This window comes from Triturus cristatus, chromosome 3_2, assembly GCF_964204655.1.
Source record: "Triturus cristatus chromosome 3_2, aTriCri1.1, whole genome shotgun sequence".
Classification (NCBI taxonomy): domain Eukaryota; kingdom Metazoa; phylum Chordata; class Amphibia; order Caudata; family Salamandridae; genus Triturus; species Triturus cristatus.
The window spans coordinates 437,837,653-437,857,621 of NC_140584.1; the positions used below are offsets into that span (position 1 = coordinate 437,837,653).

Below are 19,969 nucleotides of genomic sequence, written 5' to 3' on the forward strand. Positions count from 1 at the left end.
CATGCACGGCCGTGAACGGTGGCCTTTCATGGCTTCATAAATCTCACTTAGGTTTTGCGTCGCCCTTGCGTCCCATTGTGTGATGCAAAAACGTAATGAATATGGGCCTGAGTTTCTTAAAAACAAACATGGTGTGAAAACCTGACAACAGGTATCTCATCAGTACTCTTTAAAATCAAAATCAAATATATTGTGTCTAATTGCTCTCTAGGCCTTTCAACCTAAATGCTCTCTAGCTCAAAAAAACAAAATTTCTTCATGCCGTTCATTGTTCATCAATGATATTGCTATGTCCCTATCAACTGGAATGGCACCACATTGTGAACTGGAACATTTTCCATCACAATTTTCTAATGCATTGACCTAAAAAATCTAGAGGTTTTGAAGAGGTTAATGACGAACTATGTCAAGACTATTTTGGGCTGCCAGGCACTACTCACATGCAGGGTGAGATTTAGCCTTCACCAAAACCTGTTGAAAGAGCATTGGCTAAAGAATTGATTTTCACCATAACGTCTCTTAAAGCTGGGATCAATATCTATCTCTCAGGCAGGTATGCAATGTCACATCTTTTTCAAAATGGGTATAGCATCATTCTTCATTTCACTTTTCCATCCAGCTTCTTCCAATAAGATTCTGAGTCATGTATTATGACTGAGAATCTACTTGGGAGGGGCAGGGTGAACAAGTCAACAGTCACAACCCACAGATGCCAGTGCTAACTTTACAAGTACGTAGAGCTATGCTACTGTGCATTACATAGAGATCACCGGATCTGGTCGATTAGACCAGTCTTACAGAATCAGTCAGCAGTAATGACAATATGAGGGGAGCTTTAACTGTACTGTGGAACAGATGAGGAGATGACTCCATGAAAGGTACGAAATAGGAACCATAGAGGTAAGAGTCCTGGGGAAACAAGGCGCCAAACTCAATTCAACCTATTGCTCAAATACCAGCATCAGATATATTTCAGAAATGCATTCCTTGTGTTGAGCTTACAAAACTAGAGACATTTCAACCTGAAATATAGCATTTTCTTTTGATAAATGTATTCAGTTCCCCAAAAATGTGTCTTTGTTTTCATGAAAAAGTAATGCTGCCCTTAAGCACATTTTCATTGTTATCAAATACATTTGTATCCCCAAACAGCTTGTGATTGTCACCATGCTCATATTTTAGCCACATACGGCCAACATGTCACATTCTCTCACACACACATATGCACCACAGACTCCCACCACTGTTCTGTATAAAAGAGAATATGTGACCAAACGCATAAAGCCACCTTCCTGCCTTAATGAGAGTGAAGCCGCTATAGTCACCAGTGTCAGTTCAAAGATCTGGACTTGGGAGTGTCCTTCCCATCCATGTACAGTCTGGGCAGGACACCCCATCTTCATGACAGAAGTGAAATACTTGTCTTCTGTGGAAAAAAGTGGAAAATATTGATTTAGCTTATGCCAACCTAACATAAATGTGTACAATTACCCGGGGGCAATCTTACACTTTTTATTCTAACCCACTCACAGTGTCATTCTCTTTCAGGAAAAAACAGAATATAATCATGGAATGCTTAAAAAATGACAGAAGTAGCATTATGCATTTGGTTGTATATGTAATATATACAAAAACATCTATGAGCCGTGATTATCATGGGACAGTGACTAGAGCTTATTCTCTCTCTTTATATAGTAAAACATGACATGTTCTTTGGTGTATCATGAGCATTCGAAAGACTGACCCAGTTAGTAAGTTCTTAGAGTGCCAGCTAGAGACAGGTACTATATCCGACAGGTCTGCTAGTACGGAGCACATTTTAAAGCAAATGAAACCTTCAAATGGAAGCTCCTGTTGGAGTAGGGCTTGTAACAGTTTCTATACCACACTCAGCACTGAAACTTTTCAACATTTTGGAAAGATGTGCAAGTTGTGCATGTTGTACATTATATTTCTGCAACCAGAGCAAGCTTCATATCATTGTTAAACTGGACATTTCAAATGAATAGTCCTAGAAAGGAACACATTTGATGGCCGCTGCTTCTATTTCTGCTAACATGTGAAGTACACGATAAATAGACATGTTGGCTTTATGCAGTCATAAACGGATATGGCAGTGCATGCATCTGAACCAGTGCATTACACCTGCACTGCAGAGGGTCAGTCTCAATGGAGCATTGACATCTGTCACCACCAATGGCAGATACCTGCATTGACAGGAAAAGATCAGGCGAATAGAGAGGTTTCCTAAGCTAATGATATTGTGTCTGTCTGATGCACTCAGAGGCCTGCTGACAAATGGAAACTTGTGTTCACCAATATACTCCCAACAGGGCTAAGAGTTAACTCCTTTCTTAACTCTCTTCTTACATGCATTGCATCTCGCCCCTGCCTCTCCCTTAAACTTTAAATGCACTGAGGGGGTACCATTAAAACAGTCCTCTCTATACCCCGCCTCCTCTTCTTCCAATCCCCTTTGCCCACAGAAAACATGAGCTGTGATTTGGTTTAATTTAAAGAGTAAAACTGAAAACAGTGTAATGCATTCTGGAAGAAGAGTACACACCAGTTGAACAGCACTCACAACAGTATCATCTACAAATACACATGCATTTCAAAAGCAAATGTAATGGGACCAATCGAAAAAAAACAAGAAACATTCATTTAAATCTCGAGATTAAAGGTTAGACATTTTTTCCGCTTGCATGTAACAGCACTAAAATCTGGTGCAGAAGGAAAACCACAACAGCATTCGCTGACATTAATCTAATTCGCTACAGCCAAACCTATGGTCCAGCAGGGTTCTTAAGAAAGTGTCAATATTGACTGTTTATTTAATATTTATTTAGTAAAGTGCCTCGGGTAGCCAGTTGGATGCTTCTAAACAAGAAAGTGAGAGAAATTGATTCTAATTTGACTTGTCAGAAAGCGATGTTCATCCATCGTAACCCTTGAGTCAGAGCAGTGTTCAGGTGAAGGAATATCTATACAGTTAAGTTCTCAAAAGTTGACTTTTGCTCATGATGGTTAAGTAATGCCGTACTACTAACGGTTGGCGAACTTGCGGAGTTTCACTCCACGGAATTCCGCAGAGTTACATAAAAACTCAGCGAGATTCCGCAGAGTTCTGCGAGCGGGTGGAATTCGGCACCTCACGCTGCTTGCACTGATTTTTAGCATCTGGAGCTTGTTCTGTGCTGTAAAATCTGTGCGAACTGCACCACACAGCACACTAGAAAGCGTTGCTTCTTTCAGCTTTCTCAACTCGAACGGCAGGGCTGGACTAGCCGTAGCAGGCACCGGGCAATCCCCCGATGCGCCACACAGGTGGGGGCCGCTTTTGGGCCCCTGGGGGCCGTTTTTGTTACAGGGCTGTTCTTGCAGCATAGCTGCAAAATCGGCCCTGTAACAAAATCGGCCAAACACCGGCCCTGTCACTGAGCTCGGCGGCAGCCGAGGGGGCCGGCCGAGCACTTTGCCAGGGCCGGTTGTGGTTCCCAGTCCGGCCCTGTCGACCGGTCATGACCTGCCACGACTGCCCATATTGACAAATCTAGCCTGGAGGCGTTCTAGCACCCACAAAGTGTGCTGGGTGATGCAAATTCTCGCTCACACTCATCAACTTAAAGTTGGCTAGCCACACACGTGAAAGAACTCTGCCAAGGGGGAGTTGGCAGAGTTTTGCTGGAACTCTGTGCTCCAAGCCTAACTCGGAGTGGGCAAAACTCTGCGAACTCTGCCGGCAAAGCAGAATTTTTCACCCACCCGCTAATTACTTGACTCACACTAAATCAACTTTGAAATTATGAAAGGGTGACTCATACCTGCCAAAGCAACATGTACATTGAAGATTGCGCCTCGCTCTAAGCAACAGGTGTTCAACTCACTAAGCTGTCTTACCTCATAGTAATGCAATGTTTTTTCTTTTATATTTAACCCCTTCGGTGCTCATGACGGAATGGTTCCGTCATGACCCACGGTTGAGCTGTGCTCATGACGGAACCATTCCGTCATGAGCACACCCGCGCAAGATTCCGTCAGCACAGCGGCGGAATCTGCGCAGCATCGAAGGGGTTAAAACAAAGTATCCATTAGCAACAGTGTTGAATAACTATAAAGCAACGACATGGCTACTGTTAGCCAGTTAGATAACTTACTGAGTTTTAAATTGATTGTTGATATATGTGTGACAATCCATAGAGTAGACTTTGACTTTCATGCTTCCATGGTCGATAAACTGCCTATCATTATAAGGGATAAGAGCTAGCCGGTACTTTGGGCATAAAAGCATTAACGGGTGAAACATTAAACAACATATTGTCATCGATGCATAATGACTTCTTTACAGGTTCTGAGGTGTCATTTTGATTAGACCGGAAGGAATTCAAAGTGCTTTCTTTCTTGAATTTCTTCTGCGGTCCCTGTCTGCTTTAAAAATAATTTATTGTGAGGCAATGTAAAGTATTTTTATTATTTGACATAGTACATTTTGTGCATTGTTGCAGAAGCTTCCTTTGCTGCACTTGCTGCCACTGCTTAATTTCTAAAGGAATAATAATACCTCTGGTGGCTTGGGTGCTCTCAGGCATACAGACAAACATAGCAATCTCTCTTCATACACACACAGGAGGCGGAAGATGCTAAAAATAAAACGTATCCGAAGATATTCTGAGCATGCACTTTTCACTGCACCTCATGGCCCGCTATTTCCAACTTCCAGGGCCAGCACACTGCGCTTCAGAGCCAGGTCCACAACCTTTTGTCCAATCAGAAGCTAGGATAGGAGTCGAGTCTTTCCCTTTTCATGTATCCTTGCTTGTGATTGGACTTAAGAGTGTATGACTGACAAGCCCAGCCTAATCTACATTAGTTGTCATGCTGCAGTGCCGAGGCTAGTGCAGCATGCTATCTAGTGTATTTTGTAAGCATAGGCCGGGCGGTGCAGCCAGCGGCCGATTCATGCGCATTGCGCAGTGCAATCCGTGGAGCCCTCTTTCACTGTCAGCGTGACACTGCGCTTTTAAATGTACACAAATGATGGTTCTGATTATTTGTTTTAATGTAAAAGCTGTATCACTTCAAGGAATGTGTTTCCAGAGTGAGGCAGGATATTTCACTAGTTCACCTAAAGCCCCCATGAATGACCCGCCACTGTGACCACTGCTCTTGCAGAGCTGTACCTGCGCCCAACTGGTGCTGTTCTACCCTCCTTGGCAGTTAAGCTTCTTTCACTCTGTCCTGTTGTCAGCCATGTTTCTCTCCTAGGACAGTGTCTTTCCGGTACTATACGTGGCAAGTTGACCATAAAATGCACTGTCTCCATGAAATTCGGTTCTGAGTATTGTATTTAGTCCTTTGGGTTTTATCTTTGCTATGTCGTATCAACATACACGAATGGCATATTCTTTATCCCATTGTAATGGTAATCTTTATGAATATCATTCAGTTGGGTGACAATAAACATCTCTTATTTTAGCATCAAGAGAAACAAGGCTAAACATGCACTTTACAAATATATGTGTTATATTATGTTATTGTGATTTGTTAGCAGCGGCGGCCCCTTCATAAGGGCGAAGGAGTGCCGCCCCCCCCTCCACCAGCTGCAAATGAAACAATAATAAAACAGGTTTCTAACCCGTTTTATTATCGTTTTATTTTTTATTCCCTCTGGACCCGCCCTCAAGACTCTAACGAGTCTTGGCGGTGGCTCCAGGGGGATGACACTGTGGTAGTGGAGTGCTAGTGCGCTCCCTTGACCCTTCACTGCGCATGAAGCTTTCTCCAGCCCCAGCTGCGTTTCTGGGGCTGGGGAAAGCAGGCACTGGCTCACAGTTTGCCTGGGAGCGCAAAGTTGTAGCGCTCAGGCCAATCCTGATGCTGCTTTCATGCAGTGTCATGATTGGACGCAATGCAGTCTGGGAGCCTGTCCCAGAAGCAGGAAGAGCGGGATTGAGCGGATGGCGAGGGCGGCAGCGATCAGGTAAGTTCATTTATTTTTTATTTTGTCTGCCGAGAAACCCCCCTGCAGACCCTCCTAGGTCCCTCCTCCGGCCAGCCTCGCCACTTTAGCAGGGGACAGGCAACGACTGTTTAATAGTCTTTTCCTTTATTGGCAGAGTGTTTCACCAAGGACTGATACACAATTACTTTCATTGCATGATAGAGTGCAATACAGAAACACACTGAGTTTTCCTGACTTTTAATGTTAGTCTTCATTTTATTTCAATAATCTTATTTTTTGTTTGAAAAGTGCCTGCACATATTCACACAATCTGAATTTACAGCATCTGGTACTGCCTTCCTAAAACCAAGGAGAGCTCTAGCTTTGATAATTTGCTCCATAAGTGATGGCACTGAGGGCATTGGGAAAGGCGGTCTTCGGAATTGCTACATATTTACTTTCTCCACTTAGCTTAAATGCTGCCAATTTCTAACTTGTGTTTTCTTTTCCCCATGGTTTATCTGTTGTCTCTGGACTTTTATCCACTGGAAAAGGGCAGTGATATGTGTTTGCCCAGCAGGAGACCATCTTTTCTTTTTCAAACTCTCTAATATTTGAAAAGTTTAACAAAAAATGAGTAGGTAAAAAAGCTACTCGCAGGGGGTTTGGTTGCAGAAAAACCCAGAAAACCCCAATTTAAAAGATTTCATTTCCACTAGAAAAGGTTTCCTAGTAAATTTCTGCCACAAACGTGTTTTAGGGAGAAAACCTAAGCCCGACTAAAAGTTGGGGGAAGTACTAGAATTTGCAAGTTTATGAACTGAAAAAACTGTGTACTTTTCCACCAAATACTACTGTTTTGCCATAATGGCAGCGATAAGTAATATGTTCGTGAACACGTTCTGGCATTCTTTTGTGTGAAAGAATTAATGAACTAATCATTGTATCCACATGAAATGATTTTTTTTATTGCTCCCATACTTTCCCTCTTCAACTTTCTTCCTGTAGCGTTCCGCCACAATGAGTGTCCTGATCCGGGAGTGCCAGTCAATGGAAAGAGATTTGGTGACAGCCTGCAGCTTGGTAGCTCCCTGTCCTTCCTTTGCGACGAAGGATTTATCCGGACTCATGGCTCGGAAACAATCACCTGTGTGCTTAAGGAAGGCAACGTGGTGTGGAACAACGCAGTGCTGCGGTGTGAAGGTATGTTCTAGTGTTTGGTGGCTTTGTCTTTGGTACGCACAGTTGTACTAGCTTTTCATATAAGCAATGCTTGGAGGAAAGGTTGTTTCTGAGAGAATAATTCAATGCAGGGTTGCCCAACAAAGGACTACAAGAGCTGAAGTCATTCCAGAGTTCAGGATAAAAAAGGCTAAGTAAATGATTCCCATTTTATTTTAATATGAATGTTCTGAAATGTGGCACATATTCAACCCTATGAACTTAAGCTAGACACTAGTTATAGTGAAATACTTCATCGTCCCCACTTATTCCTGTGTGCCCTGCTGCCAACAGTGTTTCTCTCTGCCTGAATCCAAGATGGTGAACCTCTTCTCCCTTTGGGCTGAGTCTGTGTGCCCACCCCAGAGGTGTGGCCAGGGAAATGGGCAACCTCTTCTCTGTATTCACTTCAAACCCGTTCTTTGGCAGCCCCTCTACCACCAGGATTAGTGCCTGCCTGACTGAAGGGACAAAGTGAAGCCCTGCCCACGTGTGAGCTAACATTTGCCTGTGGCAGGGTAGGCCTCTTTGAAGTTAATTAAGTTTCTGGACACAGCCCAGATGGTCATCCTGCCGGGGGAACAGAGCATCTCCTCACACCCAAGGCCTTTGTCTCAGCTCTGGGAGCAAGTTCAAACCACATCAAGGGGACTATTCGGCTTCTGGGTAACAGTTGGAGAACCTGTAAATGGACCTGCAGAGGCTTTAGGCTGTATGCCTTTTCCAAAATGCATATTGAAACTCTGACTGCACCAGTGAAATGGGCTTGTTATAAATATTTTTAAAGTATAAGAATTACATTTGTAGGTGTTTTGTACCAGGGATAACATTACTACATTTGATATTGTATCCCAGTGCTTTTCTATGGAACCGCCAACCCTGCTACTCTAAAAATAGCTTTTGGGGCCTTTTTACTCTAAAGAAATGGTTAACATTAAACGTTTACATGTCCTACTTATTAATACCTTGCATCCTGCTTCATGGGAACAGTCCAGCCCGAACTGCCACGGAAGAGTGGGATAAAGAACGGTGATGGATCAAACCCAGATCTGTTGACTGGGTGTGAGTGTTTGATTGGTTCTGATGCTCCGTCCATCACCACCCCCTTTTGTACCGCTTTGTTCGCCATAAGTTGGCAGGGTATGCTCAGACGTGAGTCCCTTTCTCACTTTGCCACTGGATTCAAGCAAGCCTGGCTGAAGACGGCTGAAATGCCAGAAACCGGTCCTAGGAAGCTTGTTTCCGGTCCAGGGAAGATATGGCTTGGCAGTTCGGGCTGGACTGTTCCCATGAGGCACAGGGTCAGACTGATTTGCATATGGCCATGTCTGAACTGGGGTGGTGGAGTGAGCTAAAGAATGATGATGGATTAAACCCAGATCAGTTGACTGGGGGTGAGTGTTTGATTTGCTCAAGCGCTCCGTCCATCATCATCTTTGGTATCGCTTTATGGGTAATAAGGCATACTTAGGGGTTACTTATTAATATTTAAAAATAATATATGGGCCTGTTTTGACAGGCCGAATTTGCAGTTTTAAAACAACACAGCCAGTCTGCAATGGTAGGTCTGCAGTCATGCTTGCACTGTCTCTTTAGTGGGTCATACAATGAGTGATGAGGTCCACTAGTGTCATGTACCTTACTTGCCATTGGTTCCATTTTACCATAGCAACACAAATAAGGGGGAAGAGGGTCCAAGGGAAGGAGTTTAGAGACCTGCGAGGAGTAAATGCCCTATTCAATGCAATTATAACACAGGAAACTCCTCGGGTCTATATCTAGGGGCAAAATGTCAGTGGATAACGGATATGTGTCTCACAAAATCTCCACTGGGGAGAAATCCCTTAAAGGACGAAAACCCTCACACACCATAGGTGTCATGCTTCATCATATGGGTTTCTCCTCCCAATGGGAAAACCTAGTCCCATCGAGGGCTACAACCTCCTCAATGTGAGAGAGGAGCTCAGGGATGTTTTAGAGATGTTTCTATTCTAATAAGGATGCTAAAATCCCATAGATGGATGATAGTGTAGTGAGGACATAGCGCAAGTGTCAAGTGCTCCAAAAGAGTAGTAAAATTAAAACTACCTAGTGGGGGCAAAAATTATTCTTTATTTGCTTGCTCACACCGGTAGAGTTAAAAACGGTGCAGCCAGCAGTATGGATTTAAACTGCCCGATATTATAATAAGGTCGACATGTTTCAGCCTACGTGATCTCATTCGGTATCTAGGCTTTAATCAGGACTGAAAAATGTAAAAGCTGCTGCTGTATGTAAGTGAAAAACAGAAAAATAAATAAAATAGTGATACTAAACCAGTAATCCTATTGGTTGTGGTCAGATATGACTGGATGTACCTGCAAAAGTGAGAAAAAGTACTGAGTAATCACAAATCAAACTCATATGTTAAAACGTTATCCACATGACATCATGCCAACTGAGAAAGAATTTGTAATTTATAATGTCTTGCCTCTTTGGGTCTTCTAGTTCACTATGGTCAAAACACTTACCCAAAATTTTGGGAAATACGGCCACACCTCGACCTGGCAACAGCTCAGGGAAGAGGACCCCGCTCTGCAAAATATAAAGGGAAAATGAAGGGGAAACGATGTACATTAAGATATGCAACATCACAAGCGCTTGTAACATAGAGCTTGGCCCACAAACAACTATGATCGATGGATCAAGGGTGGATAACCAAAACCGTTTAAAAGGAATGTGTCCAACAGGCATTCTCAAAAAGAGAATAAGGTAGGGGAGTTCTAATCTTATTAGCATATAATGCATGCATGAGTACTGTAATATGTCAAACCTAATTACCCAGAAAATAGAATCTTAAACAGAGAACTCATGGCGGGCTAGTGCCAACTTCGATTGGTATATGTGGATAACGGCCTGTTGTGTCACGAATCTAAGAAAATTGCTACAGTACTGGCTACAGTGGTCTCTGACAATAGCCTCTCACTATGCATCTCAAGCCCCAACTCTAAACAGAGCCTATCGTGTTTTCACAAAGTTCTACTCTGTGTCCTAACCTGTCCGTCGGTACCCTGACGCGGTACGTGAGCTGCGACCAGAGGTATCGCGGTAGGCTCGGACTACTCCTATAAATACTTGAAACGATGCGCGCATTAGTGTAACGATTGCCCTCACCCAGCAGCGGTCGGTAGTAGGAGTAACTGCAGGGCGGTGACGTGGGGAGGGGGAGGGGCAGGGTGGGGGGTAATAAACTATGGATTACAGAGGTTTACAGGTAAGTTAACATATAAATTAATAAAACGAATTTCGTTGCATGCACTGCATCGCATTTGGGGATGCAGTGCACGCAACAAAATTCGTTTTATTCATTTATATGTTAATTTACCTGTAAACCTCCGTAATCCATAGATTTAGATTTAGTTTATTGCACAGTTAATAAAAACTCACAACATTTAATAGCATAGTTTCATTGCTAAAAATTTGGATTTAAAACAACCAATTAAAAGGAAAATATCAGCTTATTTGAGGTCTTTAAAAGAATTTTAAAAAGTCTTAGTTGGAGTCTATTAGTGTCCCGTTTTTTATTTGAGTCTGGCCGCAACTATTTCAAAAATTTTTGTTGTTCTGCAATTTAATTGAGTTTCCGTGGGGTTAAAACAGAGCAACACGGCCTGTCTGCAGCTGGTCGTCCTCCTCTGATTCCAAAGGGTCCGGAGCAGGGAACGCCTTATGTCCAAAAGGTTTTTACAAATACAGATAATGTGTATTAGATCCTCCTTGCCGGAGAGGCATAGTCTGCAAAGATTTTTTGTTTTATCCCTCTTCCAGGGTGCTAAATGTGGCATTATGGGTATGTTTCCTAGGCGGAGGTTAAGGAACTTGTTTTTTGTTTTATGTGTGAGACCCGTTGTTAGGTACTGTTGTGGTTTGAGAGTTGTGTAATCTTTCAAAACTCCCCATCCATGCTCTCTCTTGGCTAAAGTTGCCTTGTCCTCTTTCAATGAGATCGCCTTGGTAACTTTTGTTACCACTCTTTTGAAGGTACCGGCATCGGTTGGAGATTCCCACAGTTCTGTTAGACCCAAGATGACCAGTGATTCCATTAAATAGGTCCTTGCTGGGGATTTATCTCGTTTTATCAGTTCAATCCAGAGATGTGCATTTAGGGTTCCTTGTTCAGCTTTTCTTATTTTCCACCAGCTTTTTATGTATGCGCCTCTTCTCTCCACTGTTTGTTTTTGTAAGCCGAACTCTAGGCAAATTTGAGCTGGTGACGAGTAAGTTGTAAGGTGGAATATTACCCTATATGCACGACTGATGGTGTTATCCAATGTTGTTGCGTCTTTGCCTTGCATAGATTCAAAGCCATAGGTAAGCATTGGTTGTAAGCGTGCTTTTATTACCTGCAAGAGAGGGCCAAGGGACCGGTCTGGAAGGGCTTTCTGGAGTGGCTTTATCGACATGGAAAAGGTTGTGCCCTTCCGACGAATGGCTTCTAATTGCTGTTTAAAGGAGCCATTGCAGTCTAATATGATGCCTAAATATTTGTAGGATAGTACCTGCTCTAGTTTCTGACTATCCAAACGCCATAGACATTTCCTTTTTTTATGATAATTTATTGTCATTATTTTGGTTTTGTTTAGGTTGATTGTTAATGAATTAACTTTGGAGAATTCGTTTGTTTTGTCTAAAAGATGTTGAAGGCCAACAGGGGACCGGCTGATGAGGACCAAATCATCGGCGTAAAGGAGGTTAGACAATAGTGTGTCGCCCAGCCGTGGTGCATGAGATGTGATTGTTGTAAGCTCTCTTGGAAGATCTGCTAGAAAAAGGTTAAATAACATTGGGGCCAAGACGCAGCCTTGTTTCAGTCCCTTGTTGGTCTGTATTTTTCTGGAAAGAAACCTCCCAGAACCTAATTTGATCCTGACCCAAGTGTTGGTGTGGAGCATTACCAGCTGCTGTAAAAGCGGTCCTGGAATTCCCCATTTGTCCAGTTTCTGCCAAAGCTTGTGCCGGTCCACATTATCGAAGGCGGCGGAGTAATCGATGAAGCTTAGAAATAGGGAGGTTTTGGTGGTTTTCGCCGCTTCTATCAAAAGGGTTAGCACCATGATATTTGTTGTAGTTCCATGGCCGCTTCGGAACCCAGTTTGGGTTACTGTGATGATGTTTTTTTCTGTTGCCCAAGCTGTTAAATCCTCCAAAATTAGGCCCGCATAGTATTTCGCCTCGGTGTCGATTAGAGCTATGAGGCGATAGCTTCTAGGATCTTTCCTGGCCCCCTTTTTGTAGATCGGACTTATGATTGATCCTTTCCAAGATGGTGGAATTATAGTTGTTGTTCTAATTTCACAGAAGACTGGTGCTAGAATTTTGCTCCAAAATGCTGTGTCGTTTTTGTACAATATTGGCGGTATCCCGTTTGGACCGGGGGCTCCCTCTGTTTTACCTTTAGATATTTGGGATATAATTCTGTCCGCTATTTCTGGGTAATGGGTTTCCTCCTTATACTCTGTTAGATCAGATGGTGTTGGTTGTTCTCTGAACTCCTTTTGTGCTTGGTGGTGAGTTGACTTATTCATGTAGGGTGAATTTTCTACTTTATTGGATGTGCTGACCTTTTCTAGGTTCAGATACGTATCATCAGACCGATCATCGCCGATGGAGGTCTCCTCTTCCAGAGCAACTGTTTTGAAGTGTGCTTCTAGAAAGTTGGCCCAGTCAGATTCTGATATATTAGAGTCTATTCCTTTGTGGCCCGGGTGCTGAAGATTATGAATTATTTTCCAGAAGTTAGAGCTGTTCTTTTGTTTAGAACTGTAGGCGATTTTTACCCAGAGGTCCTCATCCAGTTGTCTTTTCCTTGCCCAAATTTTCTTTTTTAATTGAGCTTTTTGAGTGCGAAGCTCCTGTTGTAGGGTATCGGTGTTGGGGTCTTTCCGGAGCCGCTTGAGGATCTTTGCTATACCTCGTTTTATGTTTTTTATCTCTGGCGTTGTTATTTTACCGAAAGTAGACCATGAGGTGTGTCCTTTGTGGGTTTTTAGTTCAGTCCCATGTTTAGCTCCCAATGTCTGTGTGAAATTTGCCCAGATGTTGGTTAAGTTAAGATGTGGGCTGGGTGAATGGTGTATGATGACTTTTGCGCTGGCTGCTAACTTCTCGATTTCTGACGTTTTACACCTTATTCGTCTGTAGTTTGCTGTGTAATCTATGCCAGTTTGGCTTTTTTGCACCTCTGCTTTGTTTTCGCAAGTCAAGCTCAGATTGGCTTCCAAAGGTAAGTGGTCACTTTGAGAGCCTTCTCCTATCCTAAACTTGCTTATTTTATCGTAAAGTGGAAGAGTCACCAACATATAGTCTAGGTATGAGGTGGTTATTGAAGAGAAGAATGTTGGTGCCGGTGGAATGTCCTCTTCGTGGCGACCGTTGAGTACTCTCAAATTTAGCTGCTCTAGCTCTTTCAACAGTTGGGAAGCTGTTTTTGTAGGTTTGCTTCGGGTCGGGAAAGATTGACTTGGAATTTCCCAAACTTTATCCATTTCCTTGGTCATATCGTCTGTTGTTTTGTCGCCAAAGAGGTGAAGGTTAAAGTCGCCTGCTATAAACGTCTTTTCCATGTCCCTGTCTTCCATTAATTTTGTTAGTAGTTTGACGAGTTCCGTTGAACCGGAGTGTCTGTGCTTTGGATGTATATATAAATTGACGATGTATAGCTCTTTAATGGTTGAGTTGGATGTAAGTGTTAATGATAATACCTGTATCGCATTTGGTGGAGTTAGGTTTACTGTAAGTGTTTCTATTTCACCTATTGTTGTTATTGAAGTGAATATTGCCAATCCTCCTGCCCTGTGTCCAAATGGGGAGCTACTGATTGCCGGGTTTGATTGACTTGTATAGCCTTGTAGTGATATTTCATTTGTCTCCCATGTTTCCTGTAGGAGTATCAAGTCGAAGGTATTAAAATAATTTATTATTTCGGGGTCCTCTAGTTTGTCCATGAGACCGTTTATGTTCCAGTTACAAATTTTAAGATTAGATCTTGAGGTATCTCCTGAATTGGTAGTTGGTGCTGGTGCTGTATGTCAATTTACGGTCCGTGTTATGGTTGTTCTGCATAGAGCTAGTTGATTAGGGCTTAGTCGTTGAAGATTAGTTTGATGGTTTCCCACTCCCGGCGATCGACTGAGAGCACCTTTCAAAATCGATTTGACATTTTGATGGCGATCCCGGTAGTTTTCTTCAAGTAGCGGAGTAGGATACGCTGGCCTTTTTACTGCTTGGAGTTTAATTCCCCAATGGGAGAATCTGCTTGTTTCCTGCATGATTTGGTTAGCAACATTGTTAGTTGTCCAGAAGGTCTTCGTTATTTCATTTCCATTGGGCGATTGGGCTGGATGGAATTCGATGGCGAGCAAGTCGAGGGTGTTTATATTTTCTAATTTGTCGATTGAATTAATTAACTTCAGTATGTTGCCCCTATTTAGGGTGTCTGCTCTTCCTCTAGATTTAAATTCGGGTATGAAAAGTATTGTATCTGATTCAGATTCGCTTGGGGGCCGCGATTCCTGGTGTGATTGTTGATTAGTTGTATTGTTCTCTTGTAAGCTCTGGGTATTGGATAATGTTGAGCTATGGATTGTTCTTGCGCTATGTTTTAATTCCTTGGTTTTGCTGCTATCTTCTACTGTTGTAATGTCTGCTTGCAAGTTGCCTTTCAGTTCTTTGGTTTTTGGCTGTATTATGGGGTGTGTACTGTTTGTTGGATGGGCGGTTACTGTAGTCGATGTTCTAGAGATTTCAGATTCTTCTTGGGTATATTTACCGGCTTCTGGGTCCGCTGGTGGTTCCTCTGCTTGACATGCGCTGTAGCCCCTTTTGGTCTTGTGGGTTGGGGATCTTAGGTGACACTGTAACTCCTGCCCTGATTGTTCCCTGGTTTCGTCGTTTGTTGTGGTCAAAGTTCCTATTCTTGTTTTGAATGGTGTTTCTTTAACTGATTGATTTATGTGTTGAGGTGAAGGATTTTTGTATTCCATGGGTTGGGATGTAACTCCCGGCTGATCCTGCACCTTTGGTGGAGTTGCCGGGCCGATCTCTTGTGTGGGCGGTTGGCTAGCTGGTTTATTATACCTGCCCTTCCTTATTTGTTTTCTTCGAGTGCGCGCGTTTTTTAGATCCTGCACTAGGTCTACTTGACCTTTTGCTGAGTTGTTCTCTGAGGTCTCTTCTGTTGTTTTTACAAGGTTTGGCTGCTGGAACCGTTGCTGTGTGGCGCCGACTAAGTCGTTTTCTTGTGCAGTTAGAATTATGTCGCAAGATGGACTTTCCAACCTTGCCTTGTTTGTTAATGGCATTGTTGTTGTTGATTTTATATCCTCCAAGAGATTTCCTAGCATCGTTGGTAATGAAGATAGTTTGTCGATTATCGGTGAGCATACGCAATTGGTTCTTTCAATTTGAGTCAGTTTTACTGACTCTTGTCCTCTTTTGATAAGGCCGTTAAGATCGGCGAGTTTTCTATCAATCCCCGTTGTGGCCTCTGCCAGCTTATGTAAAACTATCAGTTGTAAGTCTAATTTGTCTGATTGATACTGGAGGGCTGTGGATGATAGTTGAATTGTATTAAGTAAAGTTGTCCAGAAGATATCGGTGGGGTCTCTTGTCCCTTCTGGGGACTGGTGTATGCTCTCATTTCTTGGTCGGTTCGCAGGTTGTTTTGCGTTATAAGCGGCCACTAGATCATTCCATTCTTGTGTTACCAGGAAAGTCATATCTTTTTCCAAAGAAAATGAGTCCCTTGTTACTTTGATGGGGGAGGAATTTTTTGGGCATGTTGCTTTTTCCTCTAGAACTTGTCCCTTGTTGTCAAAGGGGTAATTTAGTTCTAACTCGAAACAAACTTCGTGACCGCTGGATGGATTGATTTCTGAGTCTTTTTTTGCATACATCTTGGCCGTTATCTCTGTAGGCGCGGAGCTGAGAGTTGGAAGTTGAGTTGGGGAGATCTCTCTATTTAGGGTGCGGTTGCCAGGAAGTCCTGGTGAGTCATCCAGCTCTGAAGCAAGTTTGCCTGGTGTGACATCTTTTAGCATTTTGCGGGATACAATTGGTTCCTGGATTTGACCTTCCGTTAGCGGGGCTGGATTAATGTCACCTGGTTTAGTTACGCCTTTGTTCGGCGTTAGGTTAATGTCGTCTAGTTCCAGTTCTTCTCTGGCCCCGGTTTTATCTATGATTTGTTCTTTATTCTCCCTTAGACTTGGAGGTTTATGTAGTTCGACTACAGTTTGATTATAGGCTTGGGGCAAAGATTTGCTTGTGTCAGCGGATTGCAATGGGGTTTGCAAACCTGTTGCAGTATAGTTTGATGAATAAATCTTGTTTCCCGGGTTCTTTAAAAAGGTGAATTTGGTGTAAATTTTTGGTTGGAAATCATATTTAGTTGTTGGATGCTGACCTGCAAAGTTGATTAGATCCTGTCTCTTTCTCGTTTTTTTGGTTAGTGGTAAATCGGAAGTTAAGGTCTTGGTTTGGTCTGTCTCTGTTAACTGTTTTTCGTCTATGAAGGAGTCAATTACGGTGTTAAGACTCCCTTGTAAGTCTATGTCGTTGGAGCTATTGGATAATCGTTTGTTTTTTGTTAATGGCCCTGCGCTTGAGATTATGTTATTCCTTTTGTTCTTCGCCGTTTGCTTTGTTGGAGGTTTTCTTTCTCTTCCTGACCTCATGTTGTCCTTGTATGTGCGTTATCCTGTTCTGTCAGCTGATGATCTGCGCCGGTGCTTCTGTAGTCCTTTACCCTTGCTTTTATGCCTTGTTGGGCTCCTTTTCAACTCTAGGCGTTGCTTTCCCGTGGCTTGCTGTTACTATTGATTGCTACTAGTGCACTGTCCGCGTTTTTACTGCACTACTAACCTGCCTTCTGTGGTCGCCACTTATGCTTTCCTGCGCTCTTATTACTTAGCGACTCAAAGCTTTCCGTTCCCTGTGGGGGCCTCTGTGGGCTGAATTACTCGACCTCTGCCCGGGTCCTGGGTCCTGGTCCGGGGTCTGGTCCTCCCTCCCCCGATGCCTCCCCTCACAGCTCTCGGCTTGCGGTTCGCGGCTTACCTGCTGTCCTGCTGCCCCTTTCACGGCTATCCCGGCTGTTCCTGCTAGCTCGCTGGATTGCTGCTGGTGGCTCTCTGTGGTTCTCCCCAGTTTTCCTGGATTGCCTGCCTGCCGTGCGTCGCATCTTCGGGGTCTCCGGCCAGCTCTAGCTCCCCCCTAGGTTTCCTGGGGAGGACTGAGGTCAGGGGAACGATGGCTGGGTCAGAACCAGTGAATTGGTAAGTGTCAGCTCAGCTCCGCTCCTCTCCTCACTTCTTACTGCTGCTACTGCTGGACGGGCTGGCTGTACTTACTGGAGGGCAGAGAGTGCAATCCTGATGCACGGATCGCAAGTCGCCAGGTCCTAGCTCAGGACTCAGTGAGTCGGGCAAATACCTCACGCTTGGCTCTTATTTGTTAAACAATGGGCTTGTGCCCGATCCTGGCAAACCACCGAGACTCCCTTGATGCCGTAAGGGGTCAGGGTTCAGTGCGGGTGCAGGCGGGCGGGCAGGTAGCCGCAGAGATTCTTCCGGTGATGCGGCTGAACCGGGACCAGAGCTCCCGTGCACTGTCTCCACCCCTACGGCACGTAACTTCAGGTGCGAGCTCTGTGAAGATTGAGCTTGCTCACGTCTGGAGCTGCTCACGTTCAGATGCTGCGCCGCCTCGGGGGTTGGTGGTCTCCGACGGGGTCCGGGGGGGTCAGGCACCTGGTCAGGGGTAGGTCTGCAACTCGACCGGGCTCAGCGATACTGCTACTGCTCTCTCGCCACTTCCGCGACTCTCTGGTGCTCGCTGCTCGCTCGCTCGCCGCTTCTGCGGTACTCTGCTGCTCTCTGCTGGGCAGATTCGGAATTATCTCTGCTGCCTCCGAAGTGCACGAACTCCATAGTTTAGTACCACCCACCCTGCCCCTCCCCCTCCCCACGTCACCGCCCTGCAGTTACTCCTACTACTGACCGCCGCTGCCCTCACCTGTGTGTGGACCCCTAGGTGCTGGTGGTCACGTAACTACCATTTTACCATATTCTAGGGATTTACAGATAAGGTAAATATGCCTATTAGGAGTATAATCAATTTCTACATTTTGTAGGGGGTCAGAGCACAGAGTCTAAAAACCTACAACATTAGTCCACAAAAAATAGGGATGATCATGCAAAAAGAGGCATTTTCTTATAAAAGGCATTTCGATATTGATATATATAAGTAAATATAATTAGAAGGTCAATTTTCAGGGTTTTTTCTCTCACAATTCTTTTTGCCAACTCCCGAAATATTTTCCTTACACTTCACAAATCTCATCAGATTTCCTGACATTTTCATCAATTTCAGTTAAATTTGTAGAAGCAGATTTTCTCAATTTTACAACCCTTAGTGTTATGCCAATTTAATGTAGTTATGCCAATTGCACTCAAAATATAGTAAATGTAATATTTTTAGAATAGCATTTCCATGAAAATATTTTAAGCTCAATATTGTGAATTAAAATAGATCAATTTATAAGACTCAACAAAGGTTTTTTTTAAATTATACCTTCACTAAGCATAAACGAAAAAAGCAGGCCACTAGGAGTAGTTTAAGTGACACTTATGTGACATTAGAACAGTGTTAAGAGGTATTTGGTATGTGGTAAAAATCTTAATTATCAAAGCACTGGAGTAATAAACAGCAGCCAAAACACCTGTCCCTACTGCAATAAAAACGTGGCACCTGGCCCTTGTTGCCTACTTTGTTAAACAGCCACAGATTCATAAGTGTGGCAAACCACTAGGGAAGGGGCGGAATTCCCTTCCCTCATTCTGCTTAGGAGGGTAAATTCCTGACCGAAGGCCTGGATGGAATATGTGGGAAATTATGGTAAATTACATATAAACAAATTGTGGTCTAATAGCCTGAGATGCAGGATTTTTCCCTATTCCACTAGGAAACCATTCTTTGAAGTTTGACCTAGAACTTGAGGAAATTTCTGGCATCCTCTGGTACATTCCAGCGATTTTGGTCAGACCCTCTCTAGCATCATAGAATGAAGGCAGCACATGCGTCTGAAAGGAGACCGGGGTGCTTAATTTGTCAATAAAAACATGCTGGCGCCCAAAGCTCTCCTCTGAAACAGGCGGCTTCTGCAATATAATGCGCCACACAGAATAGTGTGGCAATATAATCCTAAAGCCATCTCGGGCCTCTTTAATCGATTTACAGCCACTCCCTGTATCTTCAGCTCACTCTTGCAGCTTTCTCCCTTTGTGACGCTTGTCCATCCTTCTCTTCCTCCGTCTTTGCCATATATATGGCTTTTGCTCGCAGTAAATGCCTGATGCAGAAAAATAAGTGCCGGCCCCACCGGAAACCACCAGCTCAAATTAACACTGGGCCTGAGAAATGGTGATCGGCAAATATCGGACTTGAGGGCGCTTTGGATCAAAGGTGTATCACTGAAGCAGCCTTTGAAGGATAAGCAGTAGGGTTCGGATAAAACTGTAAACGTAGGAGAGACGCATCCAAAATAAACATTTCTGTCGAAGACACCTTGTATTTGCTGACTTTCCGGTGATTTAGAAACGAAATAGTAAATAAAGAAAACGCGCCACAGCCGCATTAAATACACATTTAAAAATAAAGTAATTTACAAAGGAATGTTTAACTGCCTCCATTTTCCTCTGTCTCGGATGAGACCTAGGGAAGGTCTAATCCGTCTGCCGATAAACGCTGTATAAACGCACCCTGCCTCCC

General features: G+C 43.6%; 1 protein-coding gene across 1 annotated transcript in view; it reads left to right on the forward strand.

Moving 5' to 3' along the window:
- CSMD2 (CUB and Sushi multiple domains 2) overlaps positions 1-19,969 on the forward strand; it is a 1,634,099-nt gene that overhangs the window by 1,202,046 nt on the left and 412,084 nt on the right. The window contains exon 15 of the mRNA XM_085648024.1: positions 6,950-7,144. Within this exon, the coding sequence (XP_085504150.1) occupies positions 6,950-7,144 (195 nt within the window). The remainder of the gene's footprint in view (positions 1-6,949; positions 7,145-19,969) is intronic.